Source organism: Monodelphis domestica, chromosome 1, assembly GCF_027887165.1.
Source record: "Monodelphis domestica isolate mMonDom1 chromosome 1, mMonDom1.pri, whole genome shotgun sequence".
Classification (NCBI taxonomy): domain Eukaryota; kingdom Metazoa; phylum Chordata; class Mammalia; order Didelphimorphia; family Didelphidae; genus Monodelphis; species Monodelphis domestica.
Genome location: NC_077227.1, coordinates 421,166,472 through 421,184,497, shown reverse-complemented (window position 1 = coordinate 421,184,497; position 18,026 = coordinate 421,166,472). Strand labels below are relative to the sequence as shown.

The window sequence follows — 18,026 nt, the reverse complement described above, 5'->3', positions numbered from 1 at the left end:
GAACCTATGAACAGCTGAGTATAATTTAAAAGTAAGCTGTTGGGGCAACTAGAAGACTCAATGAATAGAGAGCCAGGCCTAGAGATGGGAGTTCCTGGGTTTAAGTCTAGCCTTGAGCACCCATTAGCTGTAATCCTGGGCACTTAAATCCCAATCATCAAGCTCTTACCCCTTTTCTGCCTTGGAATGGATACTTTATATTGATTCTAAGACAGAAGGGTCTTTAAAAAAATAGGCTGTCATGGATGGCACAAAGGAGAGATCCAGAAAAGATTATTCTAAGAAAATGTTGGGAGAGAGAGATCATTTGGAGGAAGAAGAGAATTAGGGGAAACTATGAGAGAGGTCATGAGCTGAGCCTTGAAAGAAGAGATTAATTCAAAAGCACAGAGGTGATAAAGGAATGCATTATGGGCATAGCTTCTCCTACTCCAACGCATAGAGGCAGGAGACAACATGTTGATTTCAGGAACTAGCCAGTAAGACCAGCTTGGCTGGAAGCAAACGTGAATGAAGAACAAGGTGAGTTTAGACTGGAAAGGTAGGTTAGAACAAGTTTGTGAGCCTGGGAAGGGTCTTAAAGGTCTTGCTGAGCAGTTTTTGTTATCCTATAGGCAAGTGGGAGACAATAAAGGTTTTCTTGGCAACTCTAGCTTTCTATGGTTCTGTTTCCAGTAGCTTTACAGCATCTTTCCCCACCCCTCTCTGTAGCCCAGGCCAGGACACAATTGCTTCCCTTCTGTTTGTTTGTAGCTCTGTGGAGCCTGTCAGAGGCAAGTCTTGCATCAAGTCTTACATAATACTCTGCTCCTTTGGGATCTATAATTTATGAAGGAATCCAGCCCGGTCCATTTTCCTTCTATTGCTAGGAGAACTAAGTGACTTAAGAAGGCTTGCAAATAGCAGGATACAGCTCCATTTTGGACCACTACATTCCTGCTAGATGCAGTAGACAGAGTATAGAACTTAGAATCAGAAGATTTGAAATCCGAGCTATACCACTTACTAGCTATGTAATCTATGGCAAATCATTTCCACCTCTCTGAGCCTCAGTTTTCTCATCTGTAAAATGGTAATAATAATACACTTTCCTGCCTCACAAGTTTGTGTAGAACGTATGTGAAGCATTTGGTAGCTAAAACACTAATTAAATATGTAACTTAATTATTTTTCATAAAAGAACCCCTCAAAAAAAATTTCCTTTCAAATCCTCAGGACCTTATTATCTATCACAGTTGAGGTCCATTCCTGGACAATCATTCCCTGGCCCTCTCCTCTGATCACAGGCCTAGAAAAGCCCCTAGAGATAATCTAGTCCAACTTCTTATATTTAGAGCCAGAGGAGACCTTAGGTGTCATCTAGCCTAAACCCTTCATTTTGCAGTTGAGAAATCAGTCTATAAAGGTTAAATGATTTGTCTAAAGTATCAGAAAGAGTAAAAGGAGATACAGGATTGGAAACCCAGATCCTCTAACTTTAACCCCAGCATTCTTACCACTTGAACCATCATTCTGACAGATAATTTGGCTAGCTATTTATCTCCTCATTTGACACATATGGGCACTGAGGCCCAGAACTGAGAGACTTCCCCAGAGGTCACACATAACTAAGGGCTCCTGATTTCTGGTCCAGTGCCCTCTCCTCTGTTATCTCTAGTTTTCACTCTCCCTTTAAGATTCTAGTTTTATCACTGTAGTAGACACTAGAGATTTTCCTTCACTTGAAGACTTTAAGCAGAGATTGGATAACTGACTGACAAGTATGTTGCAAAGGAAATTCCTGTCCATGTAGAGAGTGGGCCAGTGCCTAGCGTACAGTAGGGGCAACTGGATAGTAGAGCCCTGGACAAAGTACTAGGCCTGGAATCAGACTTCCTAAGTTCAAATCTGGCCTCAGACACTTACTAGCTATGTGACCCTGGGCAAGAGTCATTTTGTGTTTGCCTCAGTTTCTCCATCTGTAAAACGAACTGGAGAAAGAAATGGCAGCCCCTCCAGTATCTTTCTCTAGAAACCTCAAAAAGAGATCATGAAGAATTGGGCAAGACTGGGAAAAAACCCAACAAAACAATAACAACAATACATAGTAACAACAGCATAACAAACATTAATAAATGTTTGTTGAGATTCATTCTGCCCTCTGCAGCCAAAATGAACAAATCTGCTTCCTTTTCTACATGGTGCCTTGTCAGATCCATACAGACCACTGTCACATCTCCTCTAAGTCTTTTCTCCTTTAGGCTAAATATGCCCAGTTTCTTCAACTTATTAATATCTGATAACACATATTTATTAATTTTAGATTAATTCTAATAAGCAGAGCAGCCAGATAATATAATGGATAAAGTGCCAAGCCTGCAGTCAGGAAGACTCATCTTAAATTTGTTTGCCTCAGTTTTTTCATCCATAAAATGAGCTAAAGAAGAAAATGGCAAACCTCTCTAGAGTCTTTGCCAAGAAAATCCCAAAGAGTTAGAGACTACTGAAAACACCTAAACAATAATACTAATAAATAATGTTATAAAAACAAATTATAATAAATAAAACATCTTATTTTATATCAATAAATATTGTACATCTCAGATGACCTGATATGGAGTTCCTTCTTTATCTTTATATAACTGGTTTTCAAATTCCTAGCATGTTGAAATTGGAAAATATTATTTAGATCAGAGATGTCAAACTTGCTGCTCATAGTATGGCCAGGACCAGATTATAAAATGTAATTGAGAGGGGGAAGCTGGATATCTCAGTGGATTGAGAGCCAGGCCTAGGTTCAAATCTGACCTCAGATATTTCCCAGCTATGTGACCCTGGGCAAGTCACTTGACCCCCATTGCCTACCCCTTACCACTCTTCTGCCTTGGAATAATACATAGTATTGATTCCAAGATGGAAGGTAAGGGTTTTAAAATTAAAAAAAAAAAAAAAACAAAAACATAATTGAGAGGCAACTAAGTAGGTGGCTCTGTGACTAGAGAGCCAGGCCTAGAGACAGGAGGGTCCTGGGTTCAAATTTGGCCTCATTCCATGTTATCATATCCTAGTTTGCTGAAGAACATCTCCTGTTGTTGGGCAGAGTCTCTCCCTTGTTGCCCAATCCCAGAAACCCTCTCCCTTCTTTCTTGAAACACTATAAAACCTGTAGCTTCTTTCCTTATCTGGGGGTTGGATTTAGCCAAATCTCCATATGTGTTTCTGAATTCTCACTTTTAAAGGAAATTATCAAATTTGCTGAGCACAAAAACAAAACAAAACAAAACAAACAAACAACAACAACAACAAAACCTGGTCTCAGAAACTTCCTAGTTGGGCAAGTCATTTAACCCTAATTACCTAGCTCTTATTGTTCTTCTACCTTGGAATCAATACTTAGTATTAATTTTAAGACAGAAAATAAGGGTTTATATTTTTATTGTAATTGGAAAATGTTTAAATAAATAGAATTTGACAATTCGATATAGAAAATGTCAATCTGTGGTTTTGCCTTTAAAGGCCTGTTGACCTGTCTCTATTTGAGTTTAATATCATTAACCTTAGACCAAAAATTATATTTTACAGATCAAGAAACAAGCCCAGAGGGGGGAAGTGATTTACACAAAATCATATAACCAGAAAGTAGCAGAGCCAAGATCCACATTCAAATCTCACACCTACAAATTCTTATCTGCAAAATACAATAAGACTTTTAAGCTCATTTCCCAATGCTTTGTCCCTCCCAGAAGCATCAAGGGAAAACACACCCAGTCCTTTGTGATCACCCACATAATAATCCCTTGTCTTTCTTTAGAAGTTTAGAGGCCTTTCCTATCCATCATCTCATTTTATCCTCACAAAAGTCCTTTTAAGGTAGGCAAGGAAAGAATGACCATTCTCATTTGTTAGATGATGCTGATCTGAGGTGAAGTCATTTACCCAGAGTTACTATCTAAGTGCTGGAAACCCTGGCCTCCAATTCCTAAGCCAGTGCTACTCCCTCTACACCCTCAGTCTCCACCACCCCCACCCCCTTCACCCAATGAAAAATCCAAGCCTTTGGTCCCATTCAGGAGGGTTATTCAGCCCCAGCTGGGAATGAGCTAAGCCAAAGAAAGGAGCAGTCTGGAGCCTGGGAGACCCAGACCCTGGGTCAAGTTCAAGTTCAAGTTTCTTTCTTTTAAATAAGAGAAGTAAGAACACAACAGAGTTGCCTCGTTGCTAAGGAGAAAATTCATCCAAAATCAGAGGTTCTCCAGGGGCTCTTGTGTAACAAGTAACTCTTTGTGAGAGAGATCTTGAGAAATAATGTGTAAATGAATCAGAATCAAGGTCAGGTTCCCCTCAGAGACACCCACTAAAAGTGGTTTGCTCACATTTAACAGCTCGATGGCCCAGGGCTAGCCATCCCTTTCACCAAGACCAGGTTTGTTCAAGGCTAAGTTTCCTTCAACTCCCCTCCTCAGAAACCGCCAACAACAGTCTATCACCTGGGAAAGCCCATTTCTACCTCCTCCTATCCCTAACAATATCTGGGGGATGGAGTCAAATATACCTCAAATCCTAGAATGTCTGAGCAAGATTGGAAAACAAAATAGAACTATTGAAACTTCAAAGGACTTGAGAGATCACCTCATCTAACTTCCTCGTTTTTTTTGTTAAGGAAAACAAGTCTGCTAACTACCAGCAAATTGTTCTGACTTTGGGAAGATGTTTCTAATCCCAAACAATGCTTACCTTGTACTTTATGCCAGATCTGAAGTAACCAAGGAAGGTTGGAGACTCAAAGCCCTGGACCTCTCGGTGCTGAACTGCTTTTCCATGAAGGTAGTCATCCATCTGGACAGTGAAGATGGCAGCAGCACCACTCTCATCCTGTGTACATTCATTCCCTAGGAAGGGGGTAAAGCACAGTTATTGTGAGCTTCGCCAAAACTAGCTATGATCTTGGGTTAATTACTGCTCCTTCTAGAATCAATCATCAAAAACTTTTGATTAAGTGATTAATGTATGCCAGCCACTGTGCTAGGTACTGGGGAGAGAGATACAAAGAATGAAATAATCCTTACTCTCAAGGAGTTGGCATTTTTTAAAAATCCCAATCTTTCTGTCTTAGAATCAATACTAACTATCTAAGTATGAGTTCTAAGGTAGAAGAGCAGTGAGGGCTAAGTAACTGGGGTTAAGTGACTTGCCCAGGGTCACATGCTAGGAAGTGGCTAGGATCAAATTTGAACCCAGATCCTTCTGACTCCAGGCTTGGCACTCTATCCACTGTGTTACCCAAGTACCTGTAGGCAGCATTTGCTTTTAACATGGGAGACAGTAAGTAAATATACAAATACATGTGGAGTAAAGAAAAGTAATACAAATGGATACATGTAATTAGGAAAGGGAGGTGCTCTGAATTGCAGGGATCAGCAAAGAATCCTAGAATGTGAAATCTGAAAAAGACCCTAGTTATGATCTATTCCAACCCACCTCTCTGGACCCCCATTTCCTGGTCTGTAAAAAGAGAAGGCTGAACTGAGTAAATATTATAAACTCTTCCAATTATTCCCACTAAGATGCCATGATCAGAGCTTCTGGGGATCCCAGAAACACTGTCTCTTGACAACAAACCAAAGCATGTAGGAAGTCAATGATCTCCTACATTTGTGAAGAACTGTATGCCATGCAAAAAATGTATTTCCCATTATGAAATATCTGGATTTGGAGCACCATCAAAGTCATCCACTCTAACACCCTCATTTTACAGATGAGGAAATTGAGGCTCAGGGAAACTGAGTAGCAGCTAGGTGGTGTAGTAGATAGAGCTCTGGCCCTAGAATCTGGAAGACCTGTTCTTACAAGCTCTGTGATCCCTCTGTCTGCCTTAGTTTCCTCATCTGTAAAATGAAGATAAAAGTAGCACCTAGATCCCAGGGTTGTCATGAGGATAAAATGAGTTAAAATTTATAAAACTCTTTGAAAACCTTCAAGAGCAATATGTAAATATTAGTTACAATTATTGCCCAAGGTATCAAAGATAAGACTCAACCAAGTCTTCTCAATTCCAACATCAACTCTCTACTACACTAGGCTGCTTCTTGACCACTATTTGAATCACATTAGAATGGAATCTCCTTGTGAGTAGAGATTGATTCATTCTTTGTATTTATATTCCCAGCAATGAATGCTTATTGATTGATTGACTGATTAAGCCTCACTATAACCCCAGAAAATGGGCAAGAAGGGATGAACAGTCTCATTTTAGAATTGGGGAAATACAAGTTCAGAGAGGAGAGTAGTGACAGGGGCAATGTGTCAAAACTTCAATTCAAACCCAAATCTCCTAATTAGGGTCTGACAAGTCTCCCAGGACTAGAACAAAATAAACCTGGGTTCAGGAGATGCCATTCCCTAGCATCCCACACTCCTGACCCAAAGTCATTATGTCTATGGATCAATTTTATATTTAATAAATGCTTGTTGGTTGAGTGACTGTTAAAAGGACAATCTTTTTAAATAGCCCTGTGCTAATTTCACTGTCAGACAATTCACCCCATGGCCTGCTGGTTCCCCAGGCCACAAGTTCTTAGGCTCATCACCACCTGTGTCCTTCCTTTTCTTTATTGATAACTACTCTAATTACTATTGTGAATTATTAATGATAATGAGACATTGCCTCTGATAAAGGTGCCAGGATTTCCTGTTGATGGCAATCATACTAAACACTGGGAGGGAGATTTACTCTAAGGTCTATCTCTACTGCTCCACTAGAATAATTTTTAAATTAGCTATATTTTAACATCAGAACTGAAAGGGGTTTTAGAATGACGAATGTTAGAACCCAGAAGGTTAGACTATTTAGAATACAGAATGTTAGGGTTAGCAAAGACCTTAGAGGTCTTTAACCTAAACTTCCAGCCCAGGTTGAAATCCTCTCCTATGATATCCTTGATGACCTCTGGCCATCTACAGGACTACCCTGTAGAGTAGGTGCTTAGTTCAAGGGTAGGGTGGGGGGAAACAAGGAAGGCTAACTTCTTACCCAGCCAGAAGTGGAGATCATACTGCAGGCTTCCATCTCGACGTTTGATAGTGTTCAGGATTAAATATGCATCACCACTGAAGAAGTCCCCATACAGGTTCTTGGGTACTGGTACCAAGTCAAACTGTTCCACCCTCCAAATCTGCAGGCCAGGCTCCTTCCCTGCCTTCAGGAACTCTGCATGTTCTACCACCATGCTGACAGGCTGGGGGGGAAATGATGAAGAAAACTGAGGAAAAAGTACCAGGAAGGGGTAAATTCAGCAAAAGTCCTCATATTCCAGGATCAGAGCCCATTTCAAATGAAGAAGGCATGATCTCCCACAGTGAGAAACTAAAGTCTCAAACAGGACCCTGAGAGAAACATCTATTTTTTTGTAGTCTGCAACCAATATCCTAAAAAGATTTGGGATTTCTGTAGTACATTTCTAAAAAGAATACTGGAATGAGAACAGGTGGACTTTATTTCTGGCTCTTCCACTAATCAGTTTTGTATCAGTGACTCCCTCTCTTCTGGGCCTTGGTTTCCTCATCTGTAAAATGAGGAGGGCAGGCTAGATGGTCTCAAACATCCCTTTAAGTTCTATAACATTCTCTGATCTGTGTTTTAATATTCTATTTCTGAAAGTGTACCACCTTGCCCTTTTAATTTTTTGATCATTCTTCTCTCCCCCACTCCCAAACATGGAGGGCTCCCAGAATCCTGCCTTCGAGTCCTTTTCAGCTTCTCCCTTTTAGAATCCTTCCTTTAATTTTCTTCCTTCTTGATCCTCCACTGACTTTCCCATTCTCCTCTTCTGATACCAGGCAATTCCTATTTGCTTGAATTCTGGACTCTTAAAGGCAGCAATGAGGCATAAAGGTAGAAAACTGAATTAAGCCGCATTTTAAACCCAGTGCCTCCAGTTAGGGACCCGTGATCTCTCTTCCTTTTACTCTGGGGTCTCATATTTCCTAAATATTTAGGAGCTAGAATTGTACTTCACATCCCAACTTCATTCTTTAGTTCTGGTCTGCAATTTGGAGTCAAATGGAATTTCTCTTCTTCCTTTTTGGTGGAGCTTTTTAAAAACAGGCAAACATTCTGAAGTCTGGCCTCAAATGCACAGTAATATTTTAAAGAGCATTGGACCTAGGTTCTGGACACACCTTTGCTACTAAGTAGCTGAGAGACTTAAACAAGTCACCTCACATCTCTGGGTCTGTTTCCTCACTGTAAAATGTAGGGGCTGGAAATAGGTCAGCCTCCTCATTCTATGTTTTAAAATCCTTCATTCTAAGGTTCTGCTGTCTATGGGCTAACATTCTACATTCTAAGGGCCATTTTAGGCTTTACTAGACTGTTCTAAAGGTCTCTTTCAGTTCTAAAATCCGAATCTCCAGAGCAGCTGCCTTTTCTCCATCATTTTCTCCAGATTCTAGTTATCCTGAATTTGCCAGTGCCAATTTTGAAAGCGTAGCCTTTCATACACCCCACAAACAACCTAAAGAGACCACCCAGACTGAGCCTGCTTCCGCCACAGCCTTGCCCCCTCCCCCATCTCCTTCACACACAACCAGAACAAATCCTGAACTTTAAGCCCTACACAGCCCCTCCCGGATTGACCCACCCACACCCCAGCAGCAAAGAGCCTGATCCTGTTTGCCAACTCGGAGGATAAAGATAGGTCAACCCCAGGATCAATCGATCTGTGGGTCTGCTGGGGCGGGGTCCATCCCAGCGCTGGAGCTACAGGAGGAAGAGAAAACTTTTTGCATGCACCCATTTACTCTGCCCCCAGGAAGAAGAAAGATCTCGGCAGGTGAGCAGTTGGTTATGCTGAAGAAGGCAGAAGAGCACTTCCAAAGGCGATGCTGTCGATTAGTAAATATCCCAGTATAACAGCCAAAAGGAGAGAAAGAGGGGTCCAGCTTGAAACCGCGACCGGAAATCATACTTACAAAGCAACAGAATAGTTTTTCCATTATAGACCTTAATTATGCCCCTTTTCCTAGCGTTGTATCTGAAAAAACTTATAATAGAGAGTTAAATGGGGTTGTTTAGGGCAGGAAGCTCACTGCCCCGGCCTCCCCCCTTCTCCCTCTGTCCCTGCCTCCCTCCCCCCAGAACGGCGAAGATCCATCCCCCCTAGCGGACTGGGAAGAGCAGGGGACGCCGGCGCCAGGCACTCACCCCCGCGGACAGCGCCACGGTGGCTGTAAGCAAGGAGACCAGCGAGCCAGGGGTGACAGCGGCGTGTCCGCAGCCTGCCCGCAGGAGAAGGCAGCCCAGGGCCGCCAGCACCAGAGAGCCCCGGGCCATGTCTCTGGCCAGGCTCGGTGGGGAGAGCGAGGAAACGTTAGGCAAAAAGACTGGGAGAAGACTGGCTGCGTCCTCCTGCCTCCAGTATCTGGCTGGTATATAAGGTGGCCAGGCCCGCCCAGCCACAGGGGAGACCCGCCCCAACTCCCCACGTGAGTCTAGAGCCAAAGCAGCTGCCACCTGGCTCTGGACCCAGGGCCCTCCTCAATCTGACCTCCCTGACCCAATCCTGTGCCTTTTATGAAACGTGGGGCCCCGGGGAGAACTTCAGGGCTAAGTCACTGGGAGGTTTGGGGGGAGGAAGGACATGTTTAGGCAGACCAATGAAGGGACCTTAAGGGTCTTTCAATGAAAGAGACCAGGGCCCACAACACCATCCTTAGAACTATGGGATTTGGACATGAAAGGAACCTTAGTGATCATCTCATTGAAATCCCTCATTTTACACAAAAGGAAACTGAGTCACAAAGAGGGAAAGAGCCTTATCCAAGCCTCACAGTTAGTCTGTGATAGTTCATATTTGATTCTAGAACTCCTAACTCTAAGTTTAATGTTCTTTTTACCTGAATGTTGCCATCTCACATTTCCTTCACCCTCATGCAGGAGCATTGCCCATGTCTTTACTGTCTTTTGCTAGGTTACAGTGCACTTTATATATATATTGCATTCTCATAGGACCCCAGTAAGGGAAATAAGGCAGGGATTATTCTCTCCATTGTGCATTCAGTGGTAATGGTAATATTGTTCACATTTCTATAGCACTTTAAGGTTTTTGTTCCTTTCTTCACAATATTGTGAGAATGGGCACACAAGTTTCATTGCTCATATTTTGCAAATGAGGAAACTGACCATTCATTAGGGGAAATGATTTGCACAGGTCATTTGAAACTGGTCTTTGCTACTAAGTCCTTTCCATAGTGACCTCTAATAATAATCCTCTTCATATGTATTTGTAGCCCTTTACAATTTACAAAGTGCTCTCATGTGCCTTTGCTCCTACCCCTGTGAAGAATTATATAGAGTAAGTAATTTGCATTCAGAAAGCCAGGGCACCAATACCAGTGCTTCTACTTACTACTGTCACAATATACCTGTTTGACTTCACACAAGTTATTTCATGTCTTTAGACTTCATTTCCTTCATCTGAAGGACAAAAAAGGGAAGAAAAGAAGCTTGAGAAGTGGACTGTGATGACAGATTGTTTGGAATAGAGTAAATTCTTAGGAAATATTTGTTGATTGATTGAAATCAGAGCCATTTAATCCATCACCTCCAATTTACAGCAACACTGACAGGGACAATATGGCACTACGAAATAAAGGTAGCTTGCCTAACGTCACACAGATAGTAAGCAACAGAATACAGATAAGACTCCAATTCTTCTGCCTAAATCAATGCTCTTTGCACTGTTACATTGCTCCTAGAACAGGGTTTCTTAACCTGGAGTCTGTGGACCCCAAGGGACCCTCAAAGACTTTGTTTATAGATTTCAGAGGATCTATGGATTTGGAAGAGAAAAAATGCATCCAACTGAAATTTAGCATTTCTTTCAATTATGAATATAAGTATCAAATTCTTATTCTCTTATGTATGTTTCACCCAGGTTGACAAAGGGATCTATGACTAACAACATAGGTTAAGAATCCCTGCCACTTGAGATGGCCTTTAAGATCCTCTTTGGCTCTGAAAACTATGAAGTAGGCATATAGATACATATATACATATACACACACACACATATAAAAAACAGACGTAGAAATTGGAATTCCAATACATAGCATCTTTGTCCAAGATGACAATAACAAAGCCATGGTAGAGCTGAGACTGGAACCTGGGTATCCTGACTAGGTCCAGTCCTCTTTATTCCTCTTTCCCACCCTCACCCCCAGGATGCCTCTTAAGTTATAGTTCACTGAGGCATTTTCCTTTCCTCATCGTCCTCCTACCCCTCTGCTCTGGGCCTATTTCCTTTCTTGTAAAATGAAAGAGTTGGATGAAATGATCTCTGAGGTTCAATTCAACTCTAACATTCCAAAATTAATAACAGTAATAAATGGTATCAGTTCATATTTCTAATAGTTCTTTAAGGTCTACAAAGCTCCTCCCTCACAACAATCTAATCTAATTAAGTTTTAAGGCACAGAGTACAAGTATTCTTTTCCTTGTTTTGCAGATGATGAAACTCACGTTGCAAAAAGGGAAGTGACTTGGCCAGAATCACAATCAGGAGTCATCAGAGGAGAGGTTCCAACCCATGTCTTCTCAGATCCAAGAGGAGTCAGTACAAACTATGTATCATGATAATCTTCCTATCATCATATCTCCCTATGTCCTGTATTCTAAACTAGACTTTAAATTCCTTGCGGTCAAGGATTACATTTGAAATGACTTTATATCCCCACCATTGGAATTTGATACCAATGTACTGAAATGATGACTGATGTTTATAGCATTTTACAGACATTATCTTAATGACTCCTCCAAACAACCTCGTATGGTTATCCTCTCTTTAAAGGTGAATGAATTGAAACTTAGAGAAGTTCAGCATCTTACCCACTATTACACAGTTATTAAAGTCTCCCTGGACTTCTCATCCCAATACTATTTCTACCATCTCCCTAAGCCAGCCTTTTTAAAAATTTAACTTTTTAAGTTTATTTTTAAATGTACTTAAATTTAATTTAATTTTAAATGCATTTTAAATCTTAAATACATCTTATTGATGCCTTTTATATTTTTAACACAGCCTTGACAGGGGAGAGCTACATTGAAAAAGAAAAATATTTACACAAAGGTTTCCTATACAGTAACCATATCTTACAATAGATACATTATGTTGTCCAAATAGCACCTCCTCTCACCTCTTTGCCATGAGGTAGGTAGTTTTCATTCTCTGTTCTCTAGGACTTTCAGTGATTTTCTCATTACTCAGTCATTTACAGGACCTCAATATTTCCACTCCCATTGCTGTAATCCAGCAAATTGTTTACCTGGTTCTGCTTATTTTCACTCTGCATGAATTTATACACATCTCACTAAGTTTCTCTGAACTCCACACATTTGTTTTTTCTTGATGTACCAATCAGTGGGCCCCCATTTTGTTTCTAGTTCCTTACTAGTTCAATAGGTGCTGCTTTCAATTATACACTTCCCTCAGCATCTGTTTCAAACCTCTTCTTTCCTCAAGTCAACCGACCACTCACTATGTACCCCTTCCCTTCAGTTGAGGTCCTTGCCAAATACTCTAGGAAAAAAAAATGAGAACATCCATCCTGAATTCCTTCTCCTCTATGCTAACTTCCAAGTCATTTTGACATTACCTTCTTCCCCTCCTCCCTCATTCTCACTCTAGGAAAAAAATTATACTTTTCTCTCCTTTGCTTCAGTCTCAGAGGAACACGTGGCCCTTCTTCCAAACTCCATCCTCTCATCTTGTGGCATTGATCCTACCCCACCCCACTCAGTCTTATGCAGGAGCCTGTCACTTCAAACATCTCTTCTCTTTCTCTAATGTTCTTTTCTTTCAAAAATTCTACTTCTATTCATCTTTTTTTATGCATCACAATCATTTCTGAATCCATTCCTTCATTTCCTCCCTTTCTTCCAAAAAAAAAAGCCATTTCTTATTTTAAAAAAGGGGAAAAAGTCAGTTTTGTAAAATTAATCAATGCAATAACTGTTTGACAATATTTACAAGATTCCACACCTAGTTTCCAACCTCTGGGATGGAGGAAGGATCTCACACTCATTTTTAATCTCTATTCTACTTATCTTTTTTTGCTGCTAATAAATGTGCCCAACTCTCCTCCATTCTTTTTTTTTTTAACTTTTACTTTCCATCTTAGATGCTAAGTATTGGTTCTAAGGCAGATGAGCAGTAAGGGCAAGGCAACTGGGGTTAAGTGACTTGCCCAGGGTTTTACAGCTAGAAAGAGTATGAGGCCAAATTTGGACCCAGGACCTCCTGTCTCTAGATTTGGCTCTCTTTCCGCTATGCCACTTAGCAGCTCTTTTCCTCCACCTTAAAAAACAAACAAACAAACAAAAAAACCCAGCTTATAGGATCCTATCATTGCCTCAGACCACTTTTCTATATCTATTTCCTTTCACAGGTAAATAAATACAAAAAGCATTCTATGGATCTCTTTTCTCATTTCATATTCTTTCTCAACCCCATCTATCTGGCTTTCAGTCCAATCATTCATCTAAAACCATTCCCTCCAGTGACCTCTTAATTGTCAAATCAGATGACATTTTCTCAATGCTTGTTATTTTCTTGACCTCTCTACAGCATTTGACACTGCTGACTACCCCTTTCCTCCAGATATCCTCTTCTCCTTGGGTTTTTAATTACACTTCTCTCTTGATTCTCCCCCTTCCTGCCTGGCATCTCCTTCTCAGTATCTATTGTAGATCATCATTCTTATCGATGCCTATGTGTGGGCATACAACACTCGAGATTCTGCCCCAGACCTTTTCTCTTCTATCTCCAAACTTTGTCTAGATGATCTTATCAACTACCATAGGTTTAACTATTAATTCCATTCACATGGAGACCTGTTTAGCAAGCCCATTCTCTCCTAAATCAACAATTCCTAAATCACTTCTACATCAATTGCTTATTGGATATTTTAAAATGAATGTACCATGGGCACCTCAAACTTAGCATGTCCAAAATAGAATTCATTGTCTCTCTATTCCACCTTCCAAAAATTTTTTTCTTTCTTCCTAACTTCCCCACTTTATTAAGGGGCTCATCATTCTTCTAGCCATCCCTGTTCATAACCTCAAAATCATAATGTGACCTTTCCTTCACCCATAACATTTAAACAGTTGAAACTCCTGTTAATTTTACTTTGGCAGTATCTCTCACATTCATTCCCTCCTCTTTGCTCACTCATATGGCCACCATCCTAGTTCATCTCTTGTCTAGTAATAGTCACCTAATCTTCTTCCTTTAGGATTTCTTCTTTCCAATCCATCCTCTTCATGGTTGCCATAGCGATATTCCTAAAGTGCAAGTCACTCTCTGGCTCTCAAAACTCCAGTGACTCCCAGTTGCCGCTAGGACAAAATCCATACTCCCTTTAAGTCCTTCATAACCTGACCTTGTCTTCCTTTCCAAGCGTATGGCACATTGCTCTCCTTTACACACCCTAATATTCCAAATAGAAGGGACTGCTTGCTGTTCTCTCCTGGTGGGCTTGACTCTGCAAGATGGTCCCCCATGCCTAAAATCCATTTCTTCCTCACTTCAGCCTCAAAGAATTCCTAGCTTCCTTCAAAATTCAGTTCAAGTAACATCTTCCATAGTAAATTTATCCCATTCCAGCTTTTGTCCAAATCACTTTGCATGTACTTTGAATTCCCTACATACATGCCATTTCCCCCTAAAAGAGTTTTTCCAAGTTTGTTTTTGTATTTAATGCCTAGTACAGTGTGTGATTATATGTTGTTGTTGAATCTTTTAGTCATGTTCTATGTTTTATGGCTCTATAGACCGTAGCACACCAATGCTGTCCAGGGGGTTTTCTTACCAAAGGTACTGGACCGGTCTACCATTTCCTTCTCCAGTACACTAAGGCAAACAGGTTAAGTGACTTGCCCAGGATCACAGAGCTAGTAAGTTTCTGAAGTTGCATTTGAACTCAGGTCTTCCTGACACTAGAGCTCAGCCTTCTATCCACTAAGCCACCTAGCTGCCTCTAATCTGTCCCATAGTAGGTACCCAATAAATGTTTCTTAAATGTAATTTTTTTCTCCCAGCTCTAGATTTATGTATATTAAATCTTTGTTTCTATCTTTGATCTTCTTGGGACACAAACCCACTTTCTAGGTCAAAGGGCAATGACAGTTTACCCCCTTTTCTTGCATAATTCCGAACTGATATCTAGAATGGCTGGACTCAAGTGCTCTTTAGACTGTTCCATGCTGCCTTCTCCAAACACTGCTTGGTAAATATTTGTTGATGAATCCAAGCATTGGTTGATTTTAGAGAAACTAGTCTTTTTTCTCCCTTCCTTTAAATTTTTTTTTTTAAAGAAGGGATGGCAAAGGAATATAATGCTAGAACAAAAAATAATATAAATAAAACTCTAATAATGAAAATTGGGGAAAGAAAAAGAATGGGAAGTATAAGGGCACAAACTCTATAACTTTTATTATAGAGTTTGGGAGAAGGGCCACCTCTTTCAAAATGGAGCAAAATAAATAAATGTCAAAATGAATTGGAGTATAGAGTTGGGAAGATAGGGGAAATCAGGACAAAAGACCCATGCAATGATTATTTCTGAAGTGCTATTCACATTCTTAGACCTAACTAAACTCTTTCTCTACAAAAATCCTCCCCTCTTGCCTGGCTAGTGAGGATCTCATCACTAAGCTGCTCTTTGACTTACTTTGCCAGGAGAGTGGGGGACAGGGCAAAGGAGATTCCATATTTTAGCTTTAGGCCATTAGCTTGGTACTGACTGTTCTAGTGATGGTGAATTTTTTTTCTACTGGATCTATGCTTTCTTTGGTATAGGGAATGCCCCTCACCAATACAGATTAGTACCTGCTCTGCAACTCTTGGGAATAGAAAGTTGCCTCGAGCATTGGGAGAAGAAGGCAATTGAATGCCTCCTTTCACACAAAAAGTATGGGTCAGTCTTCCTAACTCTGAGGCTGATTCTCAATCCACTGTACCCATAAACTATTTGCCTTACTTCAGATCTTGAATTTGATACTTTCTAGTTATATGACCATGGGTAAATCATTTAATCTCTTTGTTTCCTCATCTGTAAAATGGGACTATTACCCACTGTGCCTGTCTCACAGGGTTTATAGGACTTGAATGTTTGTAAACTTTCTTTTTTTTCTTTAAATGTATTTATTTGTTACATTAAAACTCTCATTTGGTGTCCTCCTCTCTCTTCTCCTCAATCATTTGACATCATTTGTCAAAGAAGGAGTCATTTGACAAAAAGATATATGTATACATAAAATATTTCTCTTTTTTTTTTCCATTTTTCAGTTCTTTCTATGGAGGTGAATGCACACAAGTTATTCTCAAACAATATTTCTTTTGCTGCACGTAATGTTCTCTTGGTTCTGCTTTTTTGTTACACCAGCCTCTGACACAGTGCTGGCCTATATAGATGACACTTAACAAATCTTTGTTGAATTAATGAATAAAATCCTATGATTCTATGATCTTTCAGCCTCAGTCATCTTCTCTATGAAATTAGGGGCAAAAATAATCCCACTGCTTCCTTCTCAGCTATTTTGAAGAAAGTATTTTGTTAACCTTAAAGAGTTATGGAAATAAAAGCCTTTGATTGCTATTACTGTTAAATCATAAAGCTTTATGGAAACATGAGCTGTTATGATTTGTGTTATAATTTCCAACATTCCCTTGCCAGAATTTTGCTAACAGGAAGCCTTTTCTGAAGTGTCCAGCCAAGAGTTTCTGATTTTCAGTTGTTTATTTATTTCCCCTCTACCTACTTGGGAACACACTGACCCTGGGGCATGAGGGGCTGACATTCCCTAATTAGGATCACCATGGTCAGTAAACATAGGCAGGCAACTTGCTTCTTTTCCAATAAGCTCAGCCAGAAACTCAACCTCCCATCCCATCTCCCTCCCTTTCCCAATACATACAATTCACAAGCTCCCTGGGGACCTAGTTGGCCCATCTAAGAGAAGCCTGCATAGGATGTCCATGCTGCTCAGCTCTGGTCCTAGAATTCTGGGTGAAGCACCCAGGAGTGCTCAGATTGAGGGAGGAGAGGACACGCCCCCCCCCCCAAACAGAGTGGAGTTCCTCACATTTTGAAAGTGGGGGCAGGGTGGAGATTTTAGCTGAGGTCTATTTTCCAAGCCAGACTTGTCTCCTCAGAGAACACTTAAAAATGTGCCTGGTTCAGTATATTTCCTAATGATTTTCCCTGAAAACTCTTAGGACTTGGCTAGTCCTAGTCTGCTGACTCAGGTGTTTGGGACTTCCTGCCCCCTCTCCTTACATTCCTGAATTAAGCAGGAGGCTTCTAGGGCCTAAAACTCAACTGTTTTCCAGGTATCAGATCGAGTTATGTCAGCTATAGCCATATATTTAGCAGGCTCTGAGGTCTTCCAGAGAGAGGCTGAGGACTAGGAAAGAGGAAATCTGTCTCTGCCTCAAAGCAAGTCACAAAGCCCCTCTAGGACCTCAGTTTCCTCGATCTATAAAACTAGGCAGTGGGACTAGTTGCTCATTAAAATCACTTTCAGCTTTGAAGGTCTATGACTTCATGAGATAAATATCTTTACAGCTGGACACTAAATAAAATCTTTAATTATGCTTTTGTGAAAATCCTGCTGTATTAATTACTCAGGGAGCCAGAAGAACTGGGGACTTCAGGGGAACAATCATGACACTTGGAGACAGGAAGACCTCAGTGCAATTTCCAACTCTGCTGTTTATTATGTAACTACAAGTCACTTAACTGCACTATACCTTAATTTCCTCATCTGCAAAATGAAGAAGTTTGATTTGAATGGCTCTAAGGTTCCTTCCAGGACTGGCTGAGATCCCTTGTGCCTGCAAATCTATGATGATCTAAATTCAAATAAAAGTTTTGACATTTACCAGCTATATCAGTGAGGTTACAGTGAACTAGACTGGGCCCTAGAAATCATCTTATCAGGGCAGCTAGATAATACAGTGGATAGAGTACCAGGCCTGGAATGGGGA

At 40.6% G+C, this 18,026-nt stretch overlaps 1 protein-coding gene across 5 annotated transcripts in view; it reads right to left on the bottom strand.

The window, feature by feature from the left end:
* Positions 1 to 18,026, bottom strand: part of GSN (gelsolin) — an 89,293-nt gene that overhangs the window by 33,624 nt on the left and 37,643 nt on the right. For 2 of the 5 annotated variants that reach the window (XM_007474579.3, XM_007474578.3), the window contains exons 2-3: positions 7,010 to 7,214; positions 4,714 to 4,868 (exon numbers count right to left, since the gene is read on the bottom strand). In XM_007474579.3, coding sequence (XP_007474641.2) covers positions 4,714 to 4,868; positions 7,010 to 7,205 — 351 coding nt within the window. In that variant the 5' untranslated portion in view covers positions 7,206 to 7,214. Of the gene's footprint in view, positions 1 to 4,713; positions 4,869 to 7,009; positions 7,239 to 8,949; positions 9,027 to 9,181; positions 9,488 to 18,026 lie in introns of those variants that run through there. The other 3 variants (XM_001369758.5, XM_003339579.4, XM_056812038.1) reach the window with 3 other exon arrangements.